This window comes from Toxorhynchites rutilus, chromosome 1 (genome assembly GCF_029784135.1).
Source record: "Toxorhynchites rutilus septentrionalis strain SRP chromosome 1, ASM2978413v1, whole genome shotgun sequence".
In the NCBI taxonomy this organism is placed as follows: domain Eukaryota; kingdom Metazoa; phylum Arthropoda; class Insecta; order Diptera; family Culicidae; genus Toxorhynchites; species Toxorhynchites rutilus.
In genome coordinates, this window is record NC_073744.1 from 37766329 (window position 1) to 37785903 (window position 19575).

General features: G+C 38.3%; 2 protein-coding genes across 2 annotated transcripts; one reads left to right on the forward strand and one right to left on the reverse strand.

Annotated features, from left to right (window-relative positions):
* The first annotated feature begins 4509 nt into the window (after window positions 1-4509).
* LOC129777833 (succinate--CoA ligase [GDP-forming] subunit beta, mitochondrial) lies at window positions 4510-7007 on the forward strand. Its single transcript, XM_055784361.1, has 4 exons — window positions 4510-4758; window positions 4823-4958; window positions 5038-5137; window positions 5209-7007. The coding sequence occupies exons 1-4, from the start codon at window positions 4696-4698 to the stop codon at window positions 6173-6175; spliced, it is 1266 nt and encodes a 421-aa protein (XP_055640336.1). The 5' UTR covers window positions 4510-4695; the 3' UTR covers window positions 6176-7007.
* LOC129777845 (rRNA 2'-O-methyltransferase fibrillarin-like) lies at window positions 6367-8538 on the reverse strand. Its single transcript, XM_055784392.1, has 3 exons — window positions 8356-8538; window positions 7764-8158; window positions 6367-7301 (listed from the first exon to the last, which is right to left on the reverse strand). The coding sequence occupies exons 2-3, from the start codon at window positions 8149-8151 to the stop codon at window positions 7168-7170; spliced, it is 522 nt and encodes a 173-aa protein (XP_055640367.1). The 5' UTR covers window positions 8152-8158; window positions 8356-8538; the 3' UTR covers window positions 6367-7167.
* Between the last annotated feature and the right edge of the window lie 11037 nt (window positions 8539-19575).

Genomic DNA, 19575 nt, shown 5'->3' on the forward strand with positions numbered 1-19575 from the left:
TTTCACATATTTTTACAGACTTCTTTTAAAAATCTCTTCGTTTCACTTTTCATCGAATGTTTTCAAATCGCAGAAGTAAACATTTACGTGACTGTGACTTTGTTTGTTTTTATTTCGTTCGGAGAAATGTTATATCAGGAAAAGTGGACATTTCAACCGGAAAAGAAACCTCGTGAGAAACCGTAATGCCTTCTCCACAATTAGGCCGGTAGTTGACTCAGAAGATAACGTCCATCATCAACACGAAGCGCTGAATGCTTTAGCGGTGTATTCATCACCAGGACTAGCGGATCATAATTAAGCGGATTTCATTCGGTTAACTTCATTAGCCAAACTGTTTTCACCGACGTTAGAAAATAACGCCTCCAAAACATTTCACTTTTGCTATGTATGTATGTATCGAAATTCGCTGATGTTGAATATTGCTCACACATTAAAATCTTGGAGTGAACTAAGCGTTATTCGTAGGTTGTTTATATTCATAATTAAGCGGATTTCATTCGGTTAACTTCATTAGCAAAGCTGTTTTCACCGACGTTAGAAAATAACGCCTCCAAAACATTTCACTTTTGCTATGTATGTATCGAAATTCGCCGATGTTGAATTTTGCTCGCACATTAAAATCTTGGAGAGGACTAAGCGTTATTCGTAGGTTGTTTATATTCTGTCAGGTTCTGATACCTTGCAATATAAGATGTTCTTTCAGAGATGCAATGGTTAATTAAAAAATTGACGGAAAAATGTAGTTCGTTCATTTTATAAGTTTAACTATTTTTGCCTCTGATAACAATACCTTTTTCATAGTGTTGATTGTCATAAGAAAAATAACACTCCTGATCATTGGATCTTTTGTGACATTTCAATTGGATCTTTTTTGACAGCCGTTTTGATTCAGTCCGCACTACCTAGGAATGTTCTATCTTTTTTCGCTATTTCGCAAGAGATCTCGCGCTTCGTTCTGATTGGTTGGCGAAAAAAGTTCGCAAAAAATTGCGTGAATTTGTCTTCATTGTGAAGGGTTGAAAAACAAGTTAAACAAGAATAGGTTAAATAAAGCAACTGTTCATTCACCAGGAGCTGAGGATTGTACCGCTCATGGCAACTCTAGACGAGCTGATGATTGTACTTGTTAGTGACCATTCAACACTGGATTTTTCGAGTCGAGAGAGACGCACCACGCTAGATATGGGATACTAGGGGGGCGCTGCTGATTAATGGTCAGCTGCATCCCAATAGGAAGTATCGGGCACATGTACAACACATTGGAGACTACAACATCCCCATTATGACAACAAATTGTAGCAATAACCTCGAGCTAACCGCGCGTAATCGGTTACATATTACTAACATAGCTTATAAGAAATGTTGTCAAAATATTGTACCCTCGGCCCCAAAAGGGTAACGCCATATGAGCCTTAACAAAAAAAATGTAAATTTGGAAAAAAAGAATAAGAAGCTTTGAAAATATTGTTAACAAACACTGAATTAAATAAACAAAATAACAAAATTCGTTCATAATCATGGTGGGTGAAGATGAGGCTGATCCATTTAGACTATTTGAAGACATCTTATAAAAATGATCATTTATCAAACTAGAAGGACTGTCCTCATTAACTCTTAATTTGCATTACATTTATTGGATTAAAATATTAATTTGTGAGATGTTTTATTTATTTCTCGAACAGAGCCGAAATCTAATAGTTAAACATTGTAAGTTTGTTAGCTTAAAAAACAAAATGGAACGACACAGATTACACTTCACCTCAGCTAATTACGATTTTTTTTCCTTTGAGGATTTGTCGACAGCAATTTCATTAAGAAAATTTCCAACAAATCTTATTTTGCATAAGAGGATTACCCGAACTTGTCATAGGACCGGGTGATCCTTACATTCGCGTTTTCGGCATTGTGCTTTGTATTACGAATTAGGGGAGTGAGCATGACAATATGGGTTTGCAGAAAAAATGAACATACTTTTAAAATAAAAATAATGAATGAACATTATTTTTCCCACATCAAATTAGTACTCTATGTAAATAAAAATCATTTTTGTCTACAAGTGGTGAAAAAAGGTCATACAAAAATTGTGTCTAAGGGTAATTTTATGCTGATGGTACGTTTCGGGAAAATATCTGTAAATTTATAGAAAATAGTTTAAATTAGAGTCAGGACAACGTACATCAAGCAATTAAATAACGCCAAGAAAAATTTCATACAAATTTCAGCAATTTAAAACTGCCTCCGGCCAATCTGATAGAGAATAGTTTACCTCGTAAAAACTAATGTCGTATCCAGATGTCGACACTGTACCGCCGTAATCGCGAATTCACGGTGAAAACCAAATGAAATGTATACAGTAATTTGCATTTAATGCGACATGCCGAGATACCACTCAGTGTCGCATTGGAGGCGCTATTGACCTGTAATTGGACATTGGCGTTGAGAGTGGGACAGTGTCGACGTCTGGTGGCGACTTTCAATATGGGGCCAAAATTTGGGCCCCGAACTCAATGTTAAATAAAAATCCAACTAGAGGTAAAAATGTCCAAATCAATCAAATCAAAAACAATCAGCAATATTTTGCAATATTTTTTTTGTGCTTTTTGTGTGTGGAATTGTTTTGGTGGCAATAAGAGCATTGAAAAGTTGAAAGGTTAATCTTTCACTGTTAATGCTAAGTTTGTAATATACTCTATCTTATTTTATGTTTCAGCTCAAGAGATCAAATCGACTCTAGGTGTCGGTTGGTGATGGAAATATTTTTCCCGCGTTTTGCAGTTAGAGACGTCGCTCAATCATTCGATTAATTCAAATAATCGAATAGCTGCAATTTTAATAGAGTAATTTTGTATCGAATAATGAAAAATAAAAATATGAATACATCGAATAATTACCAAATTAATCGCTATTAATGAAAAAGGGAACCATTTTTCCAAAGTGCAAAATTTGTTCAACCGTCATGGTGTTTCTTTGAACTTCATCGAATATGCTAAACCATTTACGGTTGACGCATAAAAATGATTCCCTGGTGGTGGAGGAGACTGGGAAGAAGAATTCGGGGTCTGCAGGAGTAAGATGTGGACTTGAAGAAGGTGGTCTCAGCTTCCGTTCTAAAATAGTAGTATTCAAATTCAGAGTGCCAAGGAAAATATATCATACTAGTGGTCAATGATTCTATAAATATACCTTTTTTAAACTAGTAGCTATAGGGACCCAGCAGAAATAGTCAAACAAATCAGCTATTTCAACAACATTTGAAGAACACGTAGTTTTGAACAGAAAAAAAAATTATGTTGGTGCAATAAAAATATTGTGTATCATTTTCATGGTGTACTCTTTTTTCAATCGTCCTCAAAAATCATGAAATGGTAAATTTATCAATATACTGAAATACCATTTCATTCAAAAACCATTATTCTGCACCATGTTTTTTTTCAAAATTATATTTAGTGTTTAGTGATTTTACATCATATTTTTTTTATTATAAATGTATGTTTTGATTACAAGAAATAAATATTCGCCCGATTGATCGAATACTGAAAAATAATTATTCGAATGAATCGAATAATAAAAAATGACCCTACGATTGATCGACAATCGAATAAACGAAAAATTTAGACATCTCTATGTGCTGTGCTGTGCAAATCAATGCACAAAGCAACATGTTGGAACGTGTATCGTCAAGCGTCAGGCTCATAAAGTGAATGACTTCAAGGGACACGCTCAACATTTGCTTTCTCTCTCATTCCCATATTCACAGGCTAATATATCCTGGAAGACACAGCGCACAGCATAACTACTCCTATCTGTTTCACGCTCTTGCTGTACATAACGATAGAATAAAAATCGATCACTAGGTTAAGCATTTCATTCATTCCTGTATAAATTTTCCTCGAATAAAGACGTTATTAAAACGAGCTCTTGTAGTGATGATTTATTTTAAAAAGGAACCTGCGAATTGACCACGATACTACCTCGTCTATTTGCAGTCAAATCTCTTTCTACAGTCCTCTGCATATTTCTACCGTTTCCCCTCGCGCACTTATTGGCGACACGGTCATACCTTTAGTATATATCTACACACTTTGGGTCAGAGTGCCCTTTGAAACGTTTACGAACGGTAGGCATATGCAATTGGTCACCCTAAAGAAATATTTCTGAAGGCGTTTTAACATTATGATGCTGTATCTCAAAATCGATGCGGAATCAAACAAAAATATGTATCTACATACAATGATCGTATGAATTCGTTAGAGGCGAATGAACTGGGAAGCTCAAACCCGCATGAATACTAGAAATAAAGTAAAGTATGAATTCTTGTATGTTTCACGGATTAAAACTCAAAAGCAAATTCATTAATGCGAATATAGCAAGCAAAATTGATGTTTGATGTCTATGATGGAAAAGTACTCATTCATACTATTTTGAATCTAAATAGACTTCAAATAAAAAAAAAAAATTCAGAGATTGCTTAGCTTGCCCCCATTAATTCTTTGGTATTTTTGTTCAAAACCTATTTATTATGGTTATACATCTGGAAAAACGCACAAACACTGCCTCGTAGTACAATAATCGTTGCATATTATCAACCATCATCGAGCGTCCTAAATGTAGATAGTGATAAAGGAATTTCTGCTCAGTCTGCTGTAGGAACTCGACTGCTTTGCATCATCGGGTTCAATTTGAGTGATTATAATGACTTCCTTGGCACTGTCTCGTGTTAATTTCAACCTTCTATCGAGAAAATCTTTTCAGAATGTAGGTCTACCGGTGTGAAACGCAAGACTCATGAAATCTCAATATCGTTTTAATTGTTTCTCAGGCACTCAAAACATCCTCTCGTGGTTTAAATTTACTCGAGTATCAAAGTAAAAAGCTTCTGGAGGAAAGTGGCGTTGCTATACAGGCCTTCCGGGTGTTGGAGGGTCGTAAAGATGAAGACATTTTAAAGGATTTCAGTGAGTTCATATCACCTTTATGTGTTTGCGAGCGCAGCACATGTAATGCTGTTACGTCATCGATAATTGAATCTTTCAGACGTACGTGAATATGTTGTGAAGGCACAGATTCTCGCCGGCGGCCGAGGCAAAGGTCACTTTGATAATGGTTTCAAGGGAGGGGTCCATATCACCAAGCAGTGAGTATCGATTGTATCGGTCGAAAAAATGATTATTGTTGTTTAATGCTTTTTTTTATATATTATTCCAGACGCGGGGATGTGATTCCTCTGGTGGAAAAAATGGTAGGCGCTAAGTTGATAACCAAGCAAACTCCGAAAGATGGGATTCTTGTGAAGAAGGTGATGGTCGCCGATAGTATCAACATAGTTCGTGAGACATATCTGTCGATAGTGATGGATCGCGAACATAATGGACCAGTGCTGATTGCTTCGCCTGCCGGAGGAATGGACATAGAAGCTGTGGCAGAGGAGACACCGGAGAAAATCAAAACCATGCCGATTCCCGTGATAGAGGGTATTACTCGCGTGCAAGCACTTGATGTTGCCCGTTTCTTGGAGTTCGAAGGAGCACTGGCGGAGAAGGCCGCCGGTGAGATTGAGAAATTGTACAAACTGTTCCTGAAAGTAGATGCGACACAAATTGAGATTAACCCCCTGGCGGAAACCGATGATGGCCGAGTAATTTCCGTTGATGCCAAGTTGAATTTTGATGACAACGCCGAGTTTCGACAGAAGGACATTTTCGCGATGGACGTTCACGAGGATGCCGACCCGAAGGAGGTGGAAGCAAGCAAATACAATCTCAACTACATCGCAATGGAGGGTAACATTGGTTGTTTGGTGAATGGAGCCGGCTTGGCAATGGCAACAATGGACATTATCAAATTGAACGGAGGCAGCCCGGCAAACTTCCTAGATGTGGGTGGTAATGTAAAGGAAGAGCAAGTATTGAAGGCGTTCCAAATTTTAACCTCAGACCAAAACGTAAAAGTGATTCTGGTGAATGTTTTCGGCGGGATTGTTAACTGTGCCACCATTGCTAACGGAATTGTTAATGCTTCCAAAACGATCGGACTCAAAGTACCGCTGGTTGTACGACTGGAAGGTACAAACGTGGATGCAGCTAAGAAGTTATTGAAGGAATCAGGACTGAAAATCGACTCCGCTCAGGACCTTGACGAGGCAGCCAAGAAGGCTGTCAAAGCGCTATGCTAAATTAGTACTTCATAAAAAAAATCGCTTCAGTTAAGTGCATTTATTGTTAAGATTTTACAGGTAAATATGTAAAGAACGAATTTTCAAATACAGTTTAATTTTTTTAGTACCAACCTTTTTGATTTGAAGGTAAAGAATGAAAATTTGAGCTTCCCCATTTCGCTGTTAAATATAGAAAAAGAAAACAACGCTTGTAGTAGTTCCGACCAGATTCAGCTTTAATGATATCCATCTTGAAAGTAAAAAATGAACATTTGTATTCCTTGACAACTTTCTGTTGTTCCTGCGTGTGTGTGTTTTTCTTAACGATTATTCCCTTCTGCTCAGTACATTTGCGGTTTGACTATGCGCTGCTGTGCAATACATTTCTGTATTTCTTCGATTCATTCCGTTCGTCTCACGATTCAGCTTTATTGAGTTACTTTCGATCAACAAGATCTATCTGGACTTTGATGTAGTCTTAGAAACATAAATTTCTAAAAATCTATTTACATTTCGTCACCTTAACTCGGTCTAACATGAAAAGTACGTCTAATGTTTAGATTTCGCTTTCGCTCATTGCTTTTTTTTTCTCGAGCTATCAATCAATACACGTTCAGTCGATACTAATCAGAGCGCGGTGAAAAATACAAATAATATTTCAGGCAATTTATATCGACGGATCTCACATCTTTCATTCAGTGTCCTTTGTGTGGAAGTCATCCTTGGAAGCGAAGGTGTTTGTCTGTACTCCCTTTTTTAGTGTACACCGTAAGGTAAGGTTCTCCTGTCCTAAATTTACTAAACACTATCAGGAAAATAAAAAAAAATCAAATGCAAATCTTCTTTTTCTCCACTATGGCTGCAGTCGCCGCTATTTTCTCGTTTCCTGCTGCACACTTAAAACTGCCCTTATCTAAACTTTTCAGTATGAGTTATGTTGTAGTTGCTTTTCGCTTAGTTTCGCCCGGAATCCTAACACTAAAAAAACGCAGCCGTTGTTAACGGTTGTCCTAATCGCGTCGGTGCTCTTCCCGGTCACGATCATCGCTGATGATCCTATCGATCATGTCTCTCGCCCGATCAATGTTGGACTGGTCACCCATCACCGACACGTTGTTGGCGCCATTTTCGTTGCGTTGCTTGTCTAAAGAAAAATGGAGTGAAAAACTTATGTTAGTATAGCCGGCGTGGCGTGGCGAACTTCGCCAGCGAATAGTGAAAGTTTGTAAATTGCTTGAAATTCAAACAATATTTCAATGAGAATTTTGAATACCTTCAGCAAGTTACACACTATACAATTTCTGTCTGACAATATACGCTAGGTAAAATCATGGAGCAAATAAGCAAAGGAGGCAGATTTTCTTCTAGTTGTTCGGACACATTCTCACGGTTTGCAAACCAACAGATATGTTTCCTCCGCGTATGCGTATGCTTATCTCTCCAGTGACTCTCTTCGCCAGTCATCGTTTTCCCCCGGAGTGATTCTTTCCAGGGGTGCGCGACCTAGGATCCTGATGCATTGGAAAACCACTGCACTCAACTCAACTGGTTCGAACAATTTCCGACATGGCGGCCAAACTTCCCAAAAACGTCCCAAAAATGTTACCTATTTGCACCGACACCCGGCAGCGATCCTGAATCTCACGGATTTTATTTCCACCACGACCGATGATAAATTTGACCTTATCGGCTTCAACCTCGAAAGTTTCGGTCTTGGCCGTAGCTGGGTCAATCCTGGGGGGTCCTCGTGGAGCACCACCTCCATTGCGGAAACCGCCACCACCAGCACCACCGCTGCCTCCAGAGCGATATCCGCCATCACGGCTTCCACCATATCCTCCACCACCACCTCCAGAGCCACCAGAGCGGTAGCCACCGCCGCCTCCATAACCACCACCGCCACTGCGGTAATCACGACGCTCGCGGTCATAACCGGAGCTTCCGCCACCATATCCACCGCGTTCCGAATCATCACGTTCTCTCCAGTCCGGCATTTTCAAGCTGTAAGAGAGAGGAAAAAAAAACTGCAATCAATTTTCGTTTCACCAAAAGCACATTTTTTCGACTAAAATGGAAGCGTATTAAAAATCAAAGATGGTGGACGCCGATGCAGAGTAGCAAAAATTTTTCACTATCATACCAAGCCGAAAACGGCTTTTATTGTTTGTGTATTTAAACCACATATATACTTCACTTACCTTTTAATTTGTTAATTAGAGACTGACCGAAAGAGCTATATACTTTGTAACGGTTTTCACCGCTTCTGATAGTATAAAACTGTTTGTAAATTGAAGCGCACACAAAATTTACAAACTATTCCGGCGAAAGCCTAGGATGAAAGTGCGTTTTGGCTGTGAGTAACGAGGCTTCGGATGCCGATGACGAGCGAAACCAAGTAGAGACAGAGTTCGATATCCAGTCCTGTAGATGTATGCGTGACAATTGTCTCGTACGTCATGGGAAGGTCGATCCAAGAAGCTGGGAAACGGCGCGTTGGTTCGAATCAAGATGCTGGAATTGATAGGTGATTCGCAATTCGCGTTGGCGAAATTTAGCCTCGTATTGCCGGATTTACAATCATCCACAATGAGCGCGATTTTTTTCCTTCAATCGCGATTTTTACTCGTCAACCAATCAGAGCAAAGCGCGAAATCACCCATGACAGTGCGAAAAAAGATAGAGCTCTCCAAGCTTCGGCTGCGAAAATCGCGTTGCTTTGATAGGAGACACTATATACATCAGACAGGTGGAACAAAATATGCTTGATGGGTGGAACGATATATCGAAAGAAATGTTCAGCTCTGTACATATGAAACGCTTCATAAAGTGAGAGCTGAATCGATCACTTATTGCAAGCGTATTGCTGCATAATCATAATTATTTTTACACATTTTTGTTAATATTTGATTGAATTCGTTAGTTTCGGTAGTTCCACCAATCTAGTACGATCTTGTCCATAACAAACAATGACAGTATGATTAGAGGGATGCAGGTTTGACAGACAGATTATGACAGATTATCGCGCGATATCGCAAAGCATTGTAAAGAGCTGCATTGAAAAATATCGCGAGTGAGTATTTCGCATGCGATTAAAAGCCTGCATTGTAAAGGAAGCATATGTCCGATTTATGAAGTGAAGTTATAATATTTTTTTCGTTGGAATAAACATTTTTAAATGAAAAATATTAACGAAATTAGCTTTTTCATATCAAATATGAATTCTTTGTAATAAAGTAACATTTTTTTAAAGTAGTGAAAAATCCTGAACATAAATTGTGTCTTAAACTTTTTTGATAATTATGTCTTTTAGTGAAAATGTTTGGAAATTTCTATAAGACGATTAATAAGACTCAATACCACATGTTTTAAGTAATCAAATGACATGAAGCAAGAATTTTCATTCAAACTTTCATAATTCAAAACTGCCTTTGAGGATGTTAATCTAATGGAGATAATTTGCCCCCCTAAATGGATATCGCCACAAGACGTAGACACTATATAAGCGTAAGAGCACACTGGACGGCTCTCCCGCGCTGATTTTGCAATGACGCTTAATGTGTTTTACATCAAGCTCCTGCTGCGGCTGGTCAATGCGAAAATCGCGCGGGAGAGCCGTCTAGTGTGTTCCCACGTTAAGTGCGATTCACATACTACATCCACGTTACGTTCACGTCACGTCGCGTTACGTCAATTATTCTCCCATGCAATTCTTATGGAAACTTCCACATACACCGGCAACGTAACGACCCGTCAGCATACGTTCAACGCAAACGACCGGCAGGATTTGTAGAAAAGAATAATTGACGAAGACGGACGGCTCATTGGGTTTTTGTCAGGGCTCTGTGGTTCGGCTTTTGTTTTGATTTTGGTTGCATTTTTCATGCCAACATATCTTCCAGTTTAAAATTTTTCAGAGATAATCATTCGCTGAGAAAAACAGTATATATATATATATATATATATATATATATATATATATATATAATGGACGTAACGTGGATGTTGAATAAGGCCAAGGACATAGTGAACGCGATGCGATGTTGGCGCGGCCTTCTTTGCGGGAAAGCTCTTTCGTTCACGAATGTGGAAATCAAATGCAAACCGCCCTCACCTGACCTAGTAAGCGTACGAACCCACTGGACGGTTCTCCCGCGCGGATTTTGCTATGACAGGCCGCCGTGGGGCTATCCAAATTGTTGAAAAATGCAAAATTTCAGACGTATGTTATCAACTTCTTTCTCCCTATCGCTCAGGTAAACATCCTTCTTCCGTTTTCCACCATTCTGTATTTGTATACCGCCCCTCTAATCCGGTTACTGTCCAAACAGTTGTACCTTGTACCATAGATCCGTCTTGCATCCGTTTATAAAATTATAAAAATGGCAGCTAGTGAAGCCGTCGGAAGCCGCTGAATGTGTTTTACATCAAGCTTCTGTTGCGACTTGTCATTGCGAAAATCGCGCGGGAGAGCCGTCTAGTGTGTTTTCACGTTTTCACGTGTGGAGTGTTTTGCAGCGAGGGAACGCAAGTGACCAAACCGACCGAACTCATCGAACTGAAATAAAAATTGAGTTGTTGAGAGAAAAAGTAGCCAAATGCCACTGAGGAAAAAGTTTCATTTGCTGTAATCTGGCATCCTTGTGTTGGGTTGTTGACATGTGGAATGGAGTGGAATGGAACAGCAAAAACGCGCGATCTAAGCGATCAGTATGTCATAGCACGCGATGAGCTCCAATTAATCGCTCCGCATCGCATCGTACCGCACCGCGTTTACTGTGTCCTCGGCCTAAGGGTTGGGACTACAGGTTTTAAGGATTGAAATAATATAATTCAATGATTCTAATTGATTTCTCTCAAATTTAGAACTTATTCTAGGCATGCTATTCGGGAGAGGGCATTTCAATTTGAAACAGTTGTAGGTTGTGGCCGACAGTATGAATAACATTAAAAAAATAATTCGTTCGCGACGGTACGCGACGGTGCTGCTGCTAGCTGGACTGCATGTGTGAATTGATAGAGACGTTGATGGAACGTGGACGTTCTTTTCCGTAACGTTCTATGTGTATCGCACAATATTCAACATCGCGGATCGATACCAGTATGGCAGATTTGTTTATACAAAATTTCAACTTAAATCTATGTTTTGTAGGATTCGACCGACTACTCGCGGTTTACTAGAGGTTAGAGGGGCAACAATTTTTGTGGAACGAGGAGGCGATCTGGCGTAGTGGTAACATCCATGCCTCTCACGCTAAAGGTCACGAGTTCAATTCTCACTCCCGACATTCTTCCAAAAATGGAAGTAAAAGTGACGAACCAGCCAAATGAGTTGAAAATCACTATAATACAGATATAAAAAAAAAAAAAAAAAAAAAATTTTGTGGAACTGGTCAGGTTAGGGATGTGGATATGGGGAATCGTTGTCTCGACCGAGGGTTGCCGAACGCACTGTAGCATTGTGCATAATGACCAGGGATAGCATCTGGTGTTTGACTAGCTGTCGAGGGTGGGCGACGGTGAGATGATGAGACAAGACAAACAAACTAATAACGAAAAATAAAAACACAAAAGCATTATATTCTTATACTAGACCGTTTCACAAACATACTCGTAGATCAACTGTAACTCCTTGGGGGTCAAGTGCATTCAAAAGGTACTCTCTGGCTGCGTAATTATCCGTACATTGCCAAACTGTGTGATCGATGCGTAACCGTTTCCACACCGACAGACATTGCTTTGAACAAGTTTTATTCTGTGGAGATGCATATCTAGCGAGTAGTGGTTGATCTACTCATTACACGAATGAAGTCACGACTTACGTCCAAACCTTTGAACCACGCTCTCGAAGAAACATTTCGAATAATTGAATATAACCACCGCTCAAGACATCCAGTGTCCCAATCGGTTTGCAAACTCAAGAGGGACAGTAATTGGAAAAAAACATCGTATGAAATCTGTCTATAAAACAATTCGCAGTCCTGGGCACCCACCTTTGCGTGAGTTTCCGCCTTTGTTCGATAGAAGCTGACGAATTCGAATTGTTTGTTTCTCTTCGTACAATCAAATTTTCGTGCGTTCTCCGATCCAAAGTAACCTTAGGGTAAGGTGACACTGGCTCGGAGTACGCACGAAAATTTGATTGTACTAATAGAAACAAACAATTTTGTTCGATAGAAGCTGACGAATTCGAACGAAGCAAGGGGGAAGCAATGTAAACACACCAATACAACTCAATGTCGTTGTTTACTTTCACTATTGCATACAATTCGTACGACCACTTTTCTGCATTCAGTGTCACCGCCGCTCAACTATTGATACGCATCCCCCTATGAGTACATATGAGGTGGAGCAGTAGGCAGAGTATATTTGTATTGATAAACAAAATATGGTCTCGTCATTATTTGCATTAAATATGGAATGTAGAAACGAAACAATATTCAAATAATTCACAGTTTGATGATGTCATTGCCAAAATGATCATGAAATCTTGTAACTGATTGTTTTTTAATTGATGATAATTGTATTGTGACTTACTTCCATCATTTAAGGAGCAAAAACGTCCAGATAACAGTCGTATTCTTAGTCCTCGGAAAAAGCAGAATTTTCAATGAAATGTTGTGCCGGTGTATGCGATTTTTAACCTATTTTTCTCAAATCACATACATCGGTACTGGGAGTCTTCAAAATATCATCATATCATCGCGAAAATAACGAAATTTTTTTTGTTTCTATGAAGGTGAGAGAGCGAAAATGACACACAAAAATATCACTTTTATTCACCGTTTCCGACATCATTTCACAAACATGCACTGCACACTGTCACATTATACGCATAATCAGTGGGAATTCCACGAAAAGATCTGTTTTTAATTGATGAAAAACATGCCGAAAAAATGCGTTTTGGAAGTGGGAGGCAATTGAAAAGTAAAAATGGCAGCGTAGCTATAAAGCAATGGCAGCGCATGCTATCACGCACACTACGCTAGGAAATTCTGCCATCTGCTCAATCTAATAATCCTGCTTATGGCACATCCCCTCACAATGTGTGCTAACGCCCGTATGCAGGCAAAACATTGCTCGTTGTGTTGTGGGGGAAAACGAGTGGCTAGTAAATACGAAATAACATACTCATTTTGATCGTCAAATTGTTTACTTTTTTTTACTATATTCACTGTTCATGCTTACTTACTGTTCAAAAATTGCTGGATAAAATTCCTGTTTAATGATATATAACATAACGTATATCACATTAACGATTTTGCGTAATATGCGTTTGGAAACTCTTAGTGAACCGTTTTCGTAGAGTGACCCCCTATATAGAAATCAAAGGCATAGTCGTATGTCAACAAATTTGCTTCGGACTCTGTTTATCTTTTCTATATAGCCATACCATGTGAAACCATGTAGATTTGTTTTTTATCGCAAAATATTAGACCCGTGCTATTTTTCATTTTAAGGGTGGTCCGAAAAAAATATTTTTTTCGCCTTTTTCCAAAAATGACATTTTTCGAAAATTCATAACTTTTGAACTACTGGGCCGATTTGAATTGTTGACGTATCAAATTAAAGTTAATATTTTTAAAAATATAACACTTGCAAGTTGAATTTTATTTTCGCAATTATTGATTGTATTTGATTTTTGACGTTTTCATGGCTTTGGCGCTATATTTTTTATATTTTTTCATGAAAGCTGCGGTTTTTTTACATAACATATCCAAAAATCAGAGATGTATTTTTGCCTTTTTTAGCTATAATTTTTCAAATTCAATCGATGGTCCAAAAAATCATTCTTTGCCTTTTCTTCCAAAAATGACTTTTTTTTTAAATTCATTACTCTTGAACTACTGGGCTGATTCAGATAATCGACATTTAAAATTGAAGCCAATCAGCTAGTCTTTTTTGGAAAAAATATTACACTCGCGAAGAAATTGGATTCTAGTCGCATAGATCTAGTATAGTTCCATAGAAATATTGAACGAATATTGAAAACAAGTGAAAATTGAAAAATCATAACTCAAAAACTAAAACAGACACATCTTTGGGTTTGAGATATATTATGTAAAAAAACCTCACCTTTCAAGAAAAAATATAAAAAAATAGTGCTCTCTATCTTTAACCGAGAAAACTATGAAAAACTAACACAATAAATAATAAATGTTTTGTCTCAACACTTTGCTGACGATCGTACAAACAAATCCTAACAAATCCTAACAAATCCTGCTCTGATTTTGTCGAAGGATCACGGCGGACATTCGCCGTAAAACAACTCGAAATAATTTTCACTCTAGCGGCACACAGAATTTTTAGCGGCTAAACACACAACACTTAACCGCAAGAAAATAACACGAGGCTGGAAAACAGGATCAAACATGTTCGTTGCTTGTTTGCTGCTCACAACACAACGAAGGAAGGAAATTACGTTGGTCGCTTTGTTGACCAGATTGTATTCCACTGCTGCTGCTTTACTGGGACACTTCTTCAAAAAAAGGCTTTTGAATATTCACTACACTTATTTATTCGATGTTACTCTTTTAATTGACACAAATAGTGATCCCCGATAATCGTTCGATTAATCGATTAATCGAATTCTTCCTACAGAAATCGATTATTAATCGAACGAATACTGCGCAACCAATAATCGAAACAAACGGATAATTTACGTCGATCAGTCGATCCAAACCCAGAGAAAAAAAATCGTACGGCCGCTGCCGCTTTAAGTGCGGCAGCGGCCGTTATTCAACATCCACGTTACGTTCACGTTCCGTCCAGTCACGTTGCGTCAATTATTCTTCCAAGCAGTTGTTATGCAAACATTCACATTCACCGGCAACGGCAACTTCGACTTGCCGTTGCTGGTGTATGTGAATGCTTCAATAGGAATTGCATGGAAGAATAATTGACGCAACGTGACGTGACGGAACGTGAACGTGACGTGGATGTTGTATGTGAATCGCACTTTATTCTGAAATTCAATCATTATCATTGACGCTCCAATAAAGCTAATATTATATTATCAGGCACGTAGCGTAACCGGCACGGCACGTTTCATGCAAGACAAATATTATTGCGTGTGTTTCAAATGTGTATGCGTATATATAGCGGAACGGCTCCGGTCACACACAACACGTTTCAGACAAATGCATGAAGGAATTCTCGGAAAAGAATATTTTGATGGTGCCGGGCACGAACTAAGGTAATATTATATTATCAGGCACGTAGCGTAACCGGCACGGCACGTTTCATGTAAGACAAATATTATTGCGTGTGTTTCAAATGTGTATGCGTATATATAGCGGAATGGCTCCGGGCATACACATCACGTTTCAGACAAAGGCATGAAGGAATTCTCAAAAAAAATATTTTACCGGTGCCGGGCACGAATTCAATTACCAGTAGCATTTCTCCGCTCCGTCTGCGCTGCCCGTCCGAACAGAGAAGTTGCTATGCCTGATGATATGAATACATCATGTATTTGTCTGCCGGTGTCGGTACGTGCCGTTTACGCTACGTGCTGGATAATATAAAACGGCCTTAATATGAATACATCATGTATTTGTCTGCCCGTGTCGGTACGTGCCATTTACGCCACGTGCTGGATAATATAAAACGGCCTCTACACGAGCGGGTAGCACCATACATACAAATCAAACGTCGAAGTTCGTGGTATTAGTGCGTTCGTCGCTCTTCGGTACGACATCGGTTCAATTACCAGTAGCTACGCTTGGCTCAATTTCGTCAACGCGAATTCACTCTTCCGCTCCGAAAACAAATTTCTCCGCTCCGTCTGCGCTGCCGGTCCACACAGAGAAGTTGTTATGCCTGATAAGGGGCTGTCCACATACCACGTGGACAACTTTAGGGGGGGTAGGGGTTTCGAAAATGTCCACGCTTGTCCACGGTAAGGGAGGAGGGGGTTTTGATATTGTCCACGTGGAAACGTTAAGTATTTTTTAAAGTAGAACATTCAAGTTAGAAGTCAAAATTGAATGAGATCTGTTTTGTATTTACACAATTTTTTGAACTTCACGCCCGCCCTGAGTGCTCAGTATTCATCAATAAAAATACTGAACTGCCTGAGAGTGCTGCTCGGTCAAACATCCATATTTTTTCATATGACTGAACCTCTTTCCTGAAATGAATATTCTGAAGGTAACGCACATGAACTAGGATCCAATTTATTCCAACCGGTAATAGAGGGCATGGGGCAATGCATGGACTACATATTAACCCATATTACGGAACCCGATTGGATTTGACAAATCGCAATCCGAACGAAATAAACTTTTGCATTCTGCATTTCAAGGTTACAATATTTGTACAATCCGATAGGATTTGATTCGATCAGATTAAGGGGGATAGAGACACGAATTTCGGACGTTTGTTCGAGGTCCGAAAAAGTAAAACAAAGAATATTTTTACCATCCATTATATCACTATTTGTTATATCAATAAAACAAAAATTGAACGGAAAAATATATATCCATAATTAGAAGCTGATCGAGTGAGGGGGTTCAAAAAAAAGTTGTGCCATGGCGTACAAGATTCCAGCACTTCTGGATCTCTGAAACAAACAAATCGAACAGATTCTGAATCAGTAAAGATGCCACTATCGTATGAACCTCGGACAAGTCAAAAACGTGTTTTTTGATAAAATGGCGGAAATTTGAACTGATTCTGAATCAGTAAAGATGCCACTATCGTATGAACCTCGGACAAGTCAAAAATGTGTTTTTTGATAAAATGGCGGAAATTTGAAGGAAAAATGCTGTTAAAAACTTTTTTTTTCAAGTTTCTTGTTTTTTTTAAATAGTAAAGTTACGAAATTATGATTTTTTATAGGTTCATGCGATAGAAAGATACATTCTTCTTCTTCTTCTTCAATGGCACGAACTTCGCCGTCTCAACGTAGTATTACTTGCGTCATTTTTATTAGTACTTAGTTGAGATTTCTATGCCAAATAACACGCCTTGAATGCATTCTGAGTGGTAAGCTCTAGAATACGCGTGATCACAGTGCAAGTTGCAAGAAAGATACATACAAATTGTATTCATATAAACATAGATCGGATAAGTAGAACTTGAGATATCGTGTAAACCAGTTTGAAAAACATATTTCGAAAAAAACGCGTTTGTAGTTTTTTTTTTTTTTTTTTCTTTCTTTATTATAGAGATTTTCAGCCAAAGGCTGGTTCTTCTCTAAACGTTTGTAGTTAATTGTTATGGCCGTACTAGATAAGATATCGCATCACTAAAATGGCTATAGCTTGGTAAATAATGAGATTTTCAAAAAAGTCTCTTCTATGGTATATTCTTAAGGTGGCCGTACACTGTTTGCTCGGAGGTCAAATATTTGATATTTTTTGACAGATAAGGTTTGATTTGATATTTGTACAAACACTATTTTGTTTGCCACTCTTCAATTTTAAACAGTAGTAAACAATATCAAACACCGAACATGGAAAAAAATCAACTGAAATATCCAAGGTAACCTAACCATGTACCGACAGGTTCGAAGAACAGACTGAAAAAATATTTTAGGCATCCAATAATTGAATATTTGCTTGTCGTGTTTTGTGTAGAATATATTTGATCAGTACACGTTGACCAAATTTTATCTGTCAAAAAGAGTCAAATATTTGGCTTCGGTCAAACAGTGTATGAGCACCCTTAAATGTCTGAATTAGAGAAATATGAAGAAAAAAAAAGGTTTTTTTTTTCAAATTTTTAGACTAGAATACCCTCTTAAAGAACGCAACATTGTGCTAATTTCAAATTCGACCGGATTCAGGAATAAAGGTTTATTTTACCGAAAAACACTTGAAGGGACTTATCTCAATCTGCGATTCGTTTCATAAACGCGACGAAAATACATATTTGTAGCGAATTGTAAAGGGCAAATCATTTACAAGGATGTTGAGTTAAAAAAAATCTTGGCAAGTGAATGGAACTCCGAAGCAGGTTTTCGCTTGAAGAAAGTTATGGCTGGGTCTGGTAGGACTGGAATTCCAACTCAACTACTTCAACTAGTTTCGATGAATTCCAACAAGTACTGCTAGCAGCTGAATGTATGAAAATCAACGATCCAGAACGCTTCTAGGGCACTTCTAAAACTCCACCCGCCTTACACACCAGACATTGCATCTTCATATTATTAACTGTTAAGATTCTTGTAAGAACTTCAACATACTGTATAGCATAAGTTCTGAGAGGATGGAATTCTCAAGTTGCATGAAGGATGCTGAAATATTCAGGAAAAAACGGTGCATCTATGATCGAAAAGATGTATGCCTACAAAAATATGCTTTGGGTTTTTTCCTTAGATTCGGCATGAATTTTTATGGACAATATTCAGCATGATTTAACAATTAATGGTTGTAGGTCAACGGAATCATCGATCACGATGATATTGCAGATGTTTTGTTTTACTAGGTTCATTATAGCCATCAGGCACTACCGAACCTGTAAAAGCGAAAGTTATTGATGTTTAGACGAGAAAATTCTGTTTTCAAACAAAGTGGTTGATTTCATTGTCTGATTTTTTGAAAACTCAAACAGCCAGCCAGCTTTAATAAAAATACTCGAGAATAAGCTCACAAAGGGTATTTTAAAATGGATATGAAGATAACGTCAAATGTCAATGTTGAAAAACATCGAAGATTTCAAGACAAATCGTTACCATTGGTAAGGCTATAATTTTTATCATTAAACATATGGAATAGAAAATAGAAACAAACTTGAAATGAAATTTAAGCGAAAAAATAGAATTTCTTGATTTTTTGCTCAAAACCGGAGGAATGTCCACGTGGACAACAGGGGGAGGGGTATTAGAAATGTCCACGCTTGTCCACGGAGGGGGAGGGGGGTGTCTAAAATCATGCTTTTTCTGTCCACGTGGTATGTGGACAACCCCTATGTTGAGGAAACCGTAAATCGGACCAAACAAAACTTGGTAGTTAAGGCGCTTAGATAACGCTTGACATTTTACAGTTACTCAATTGTTTATCTCATGAGAGATAACATTTTAATAATTGTGACAGACGCGTAGGAACATTTAATATCAATTGATGCAAACATCTCTCCGATCTATTAAGAATTGTTGGAGTTATAAGCGTTCGAAATCTTTCATTTTTTCTTGCATGTTCTGTATTTAGGTATTTATTTTACCCTGGTTAGACGTAGTCCCACGTCAAAAATACGAGTCTGATATTTTGCTATAAAGAACAAACTACCACTTCTCAAAAAATCTGAGAACCAATATATCGGGTTTGCATGGAATGGTTGTATATTCAAGGTGGATGTCAGCTATCGCTTGAATCAGCACCGACTGGCACTAATTGTCCTGCCGAATACGAGTTGCCCGTTTTAACACCTTCGCTGCTTTCTCCTCCGCCGTATCCGTCATTGGAACGATCCAAAAA

Excerpts from the sequence above, each read along its gene's own strand:
- LOC129777845 (XM_055784392.1), bottom strand. The coding sequence starts at position 8,151 with ATGCCGGACTGGAGAGAACGTGATGATTCGGAACGCGGTGGATATGGT. Across the intron at positions 7,302-7,763 it reads CCGGGTGTCGGTGCAAATAG|ACAAGCAACGCAACGAAAAT; the intron begins GTAACATTTTTG and ends ATTTTTCTTTAG.
- LOC129777833 (XM_055784361.1), top strand. The coding sequence starts at position 4,696 with ATGACTTCCTTGGCACTGTCTCGTGTTAATTTCAACCTTCTATCGAGA. Across the intron at positions 4,959-5,037 it reads AGACATTTTAAAGGATTTCA|ACGTACGTGAATATGTTGTG; the intron begins GTGAGTTCATAT and ends TGAATCTTTCAG. Across the intron at positions 5,138-5,208 it reads GGGGTCCATATCACCAAGCA|ACGCGGGGATGTGATTCCTC; the intron begins GTGAGTATCGAT and ends ATATTATTCCAG.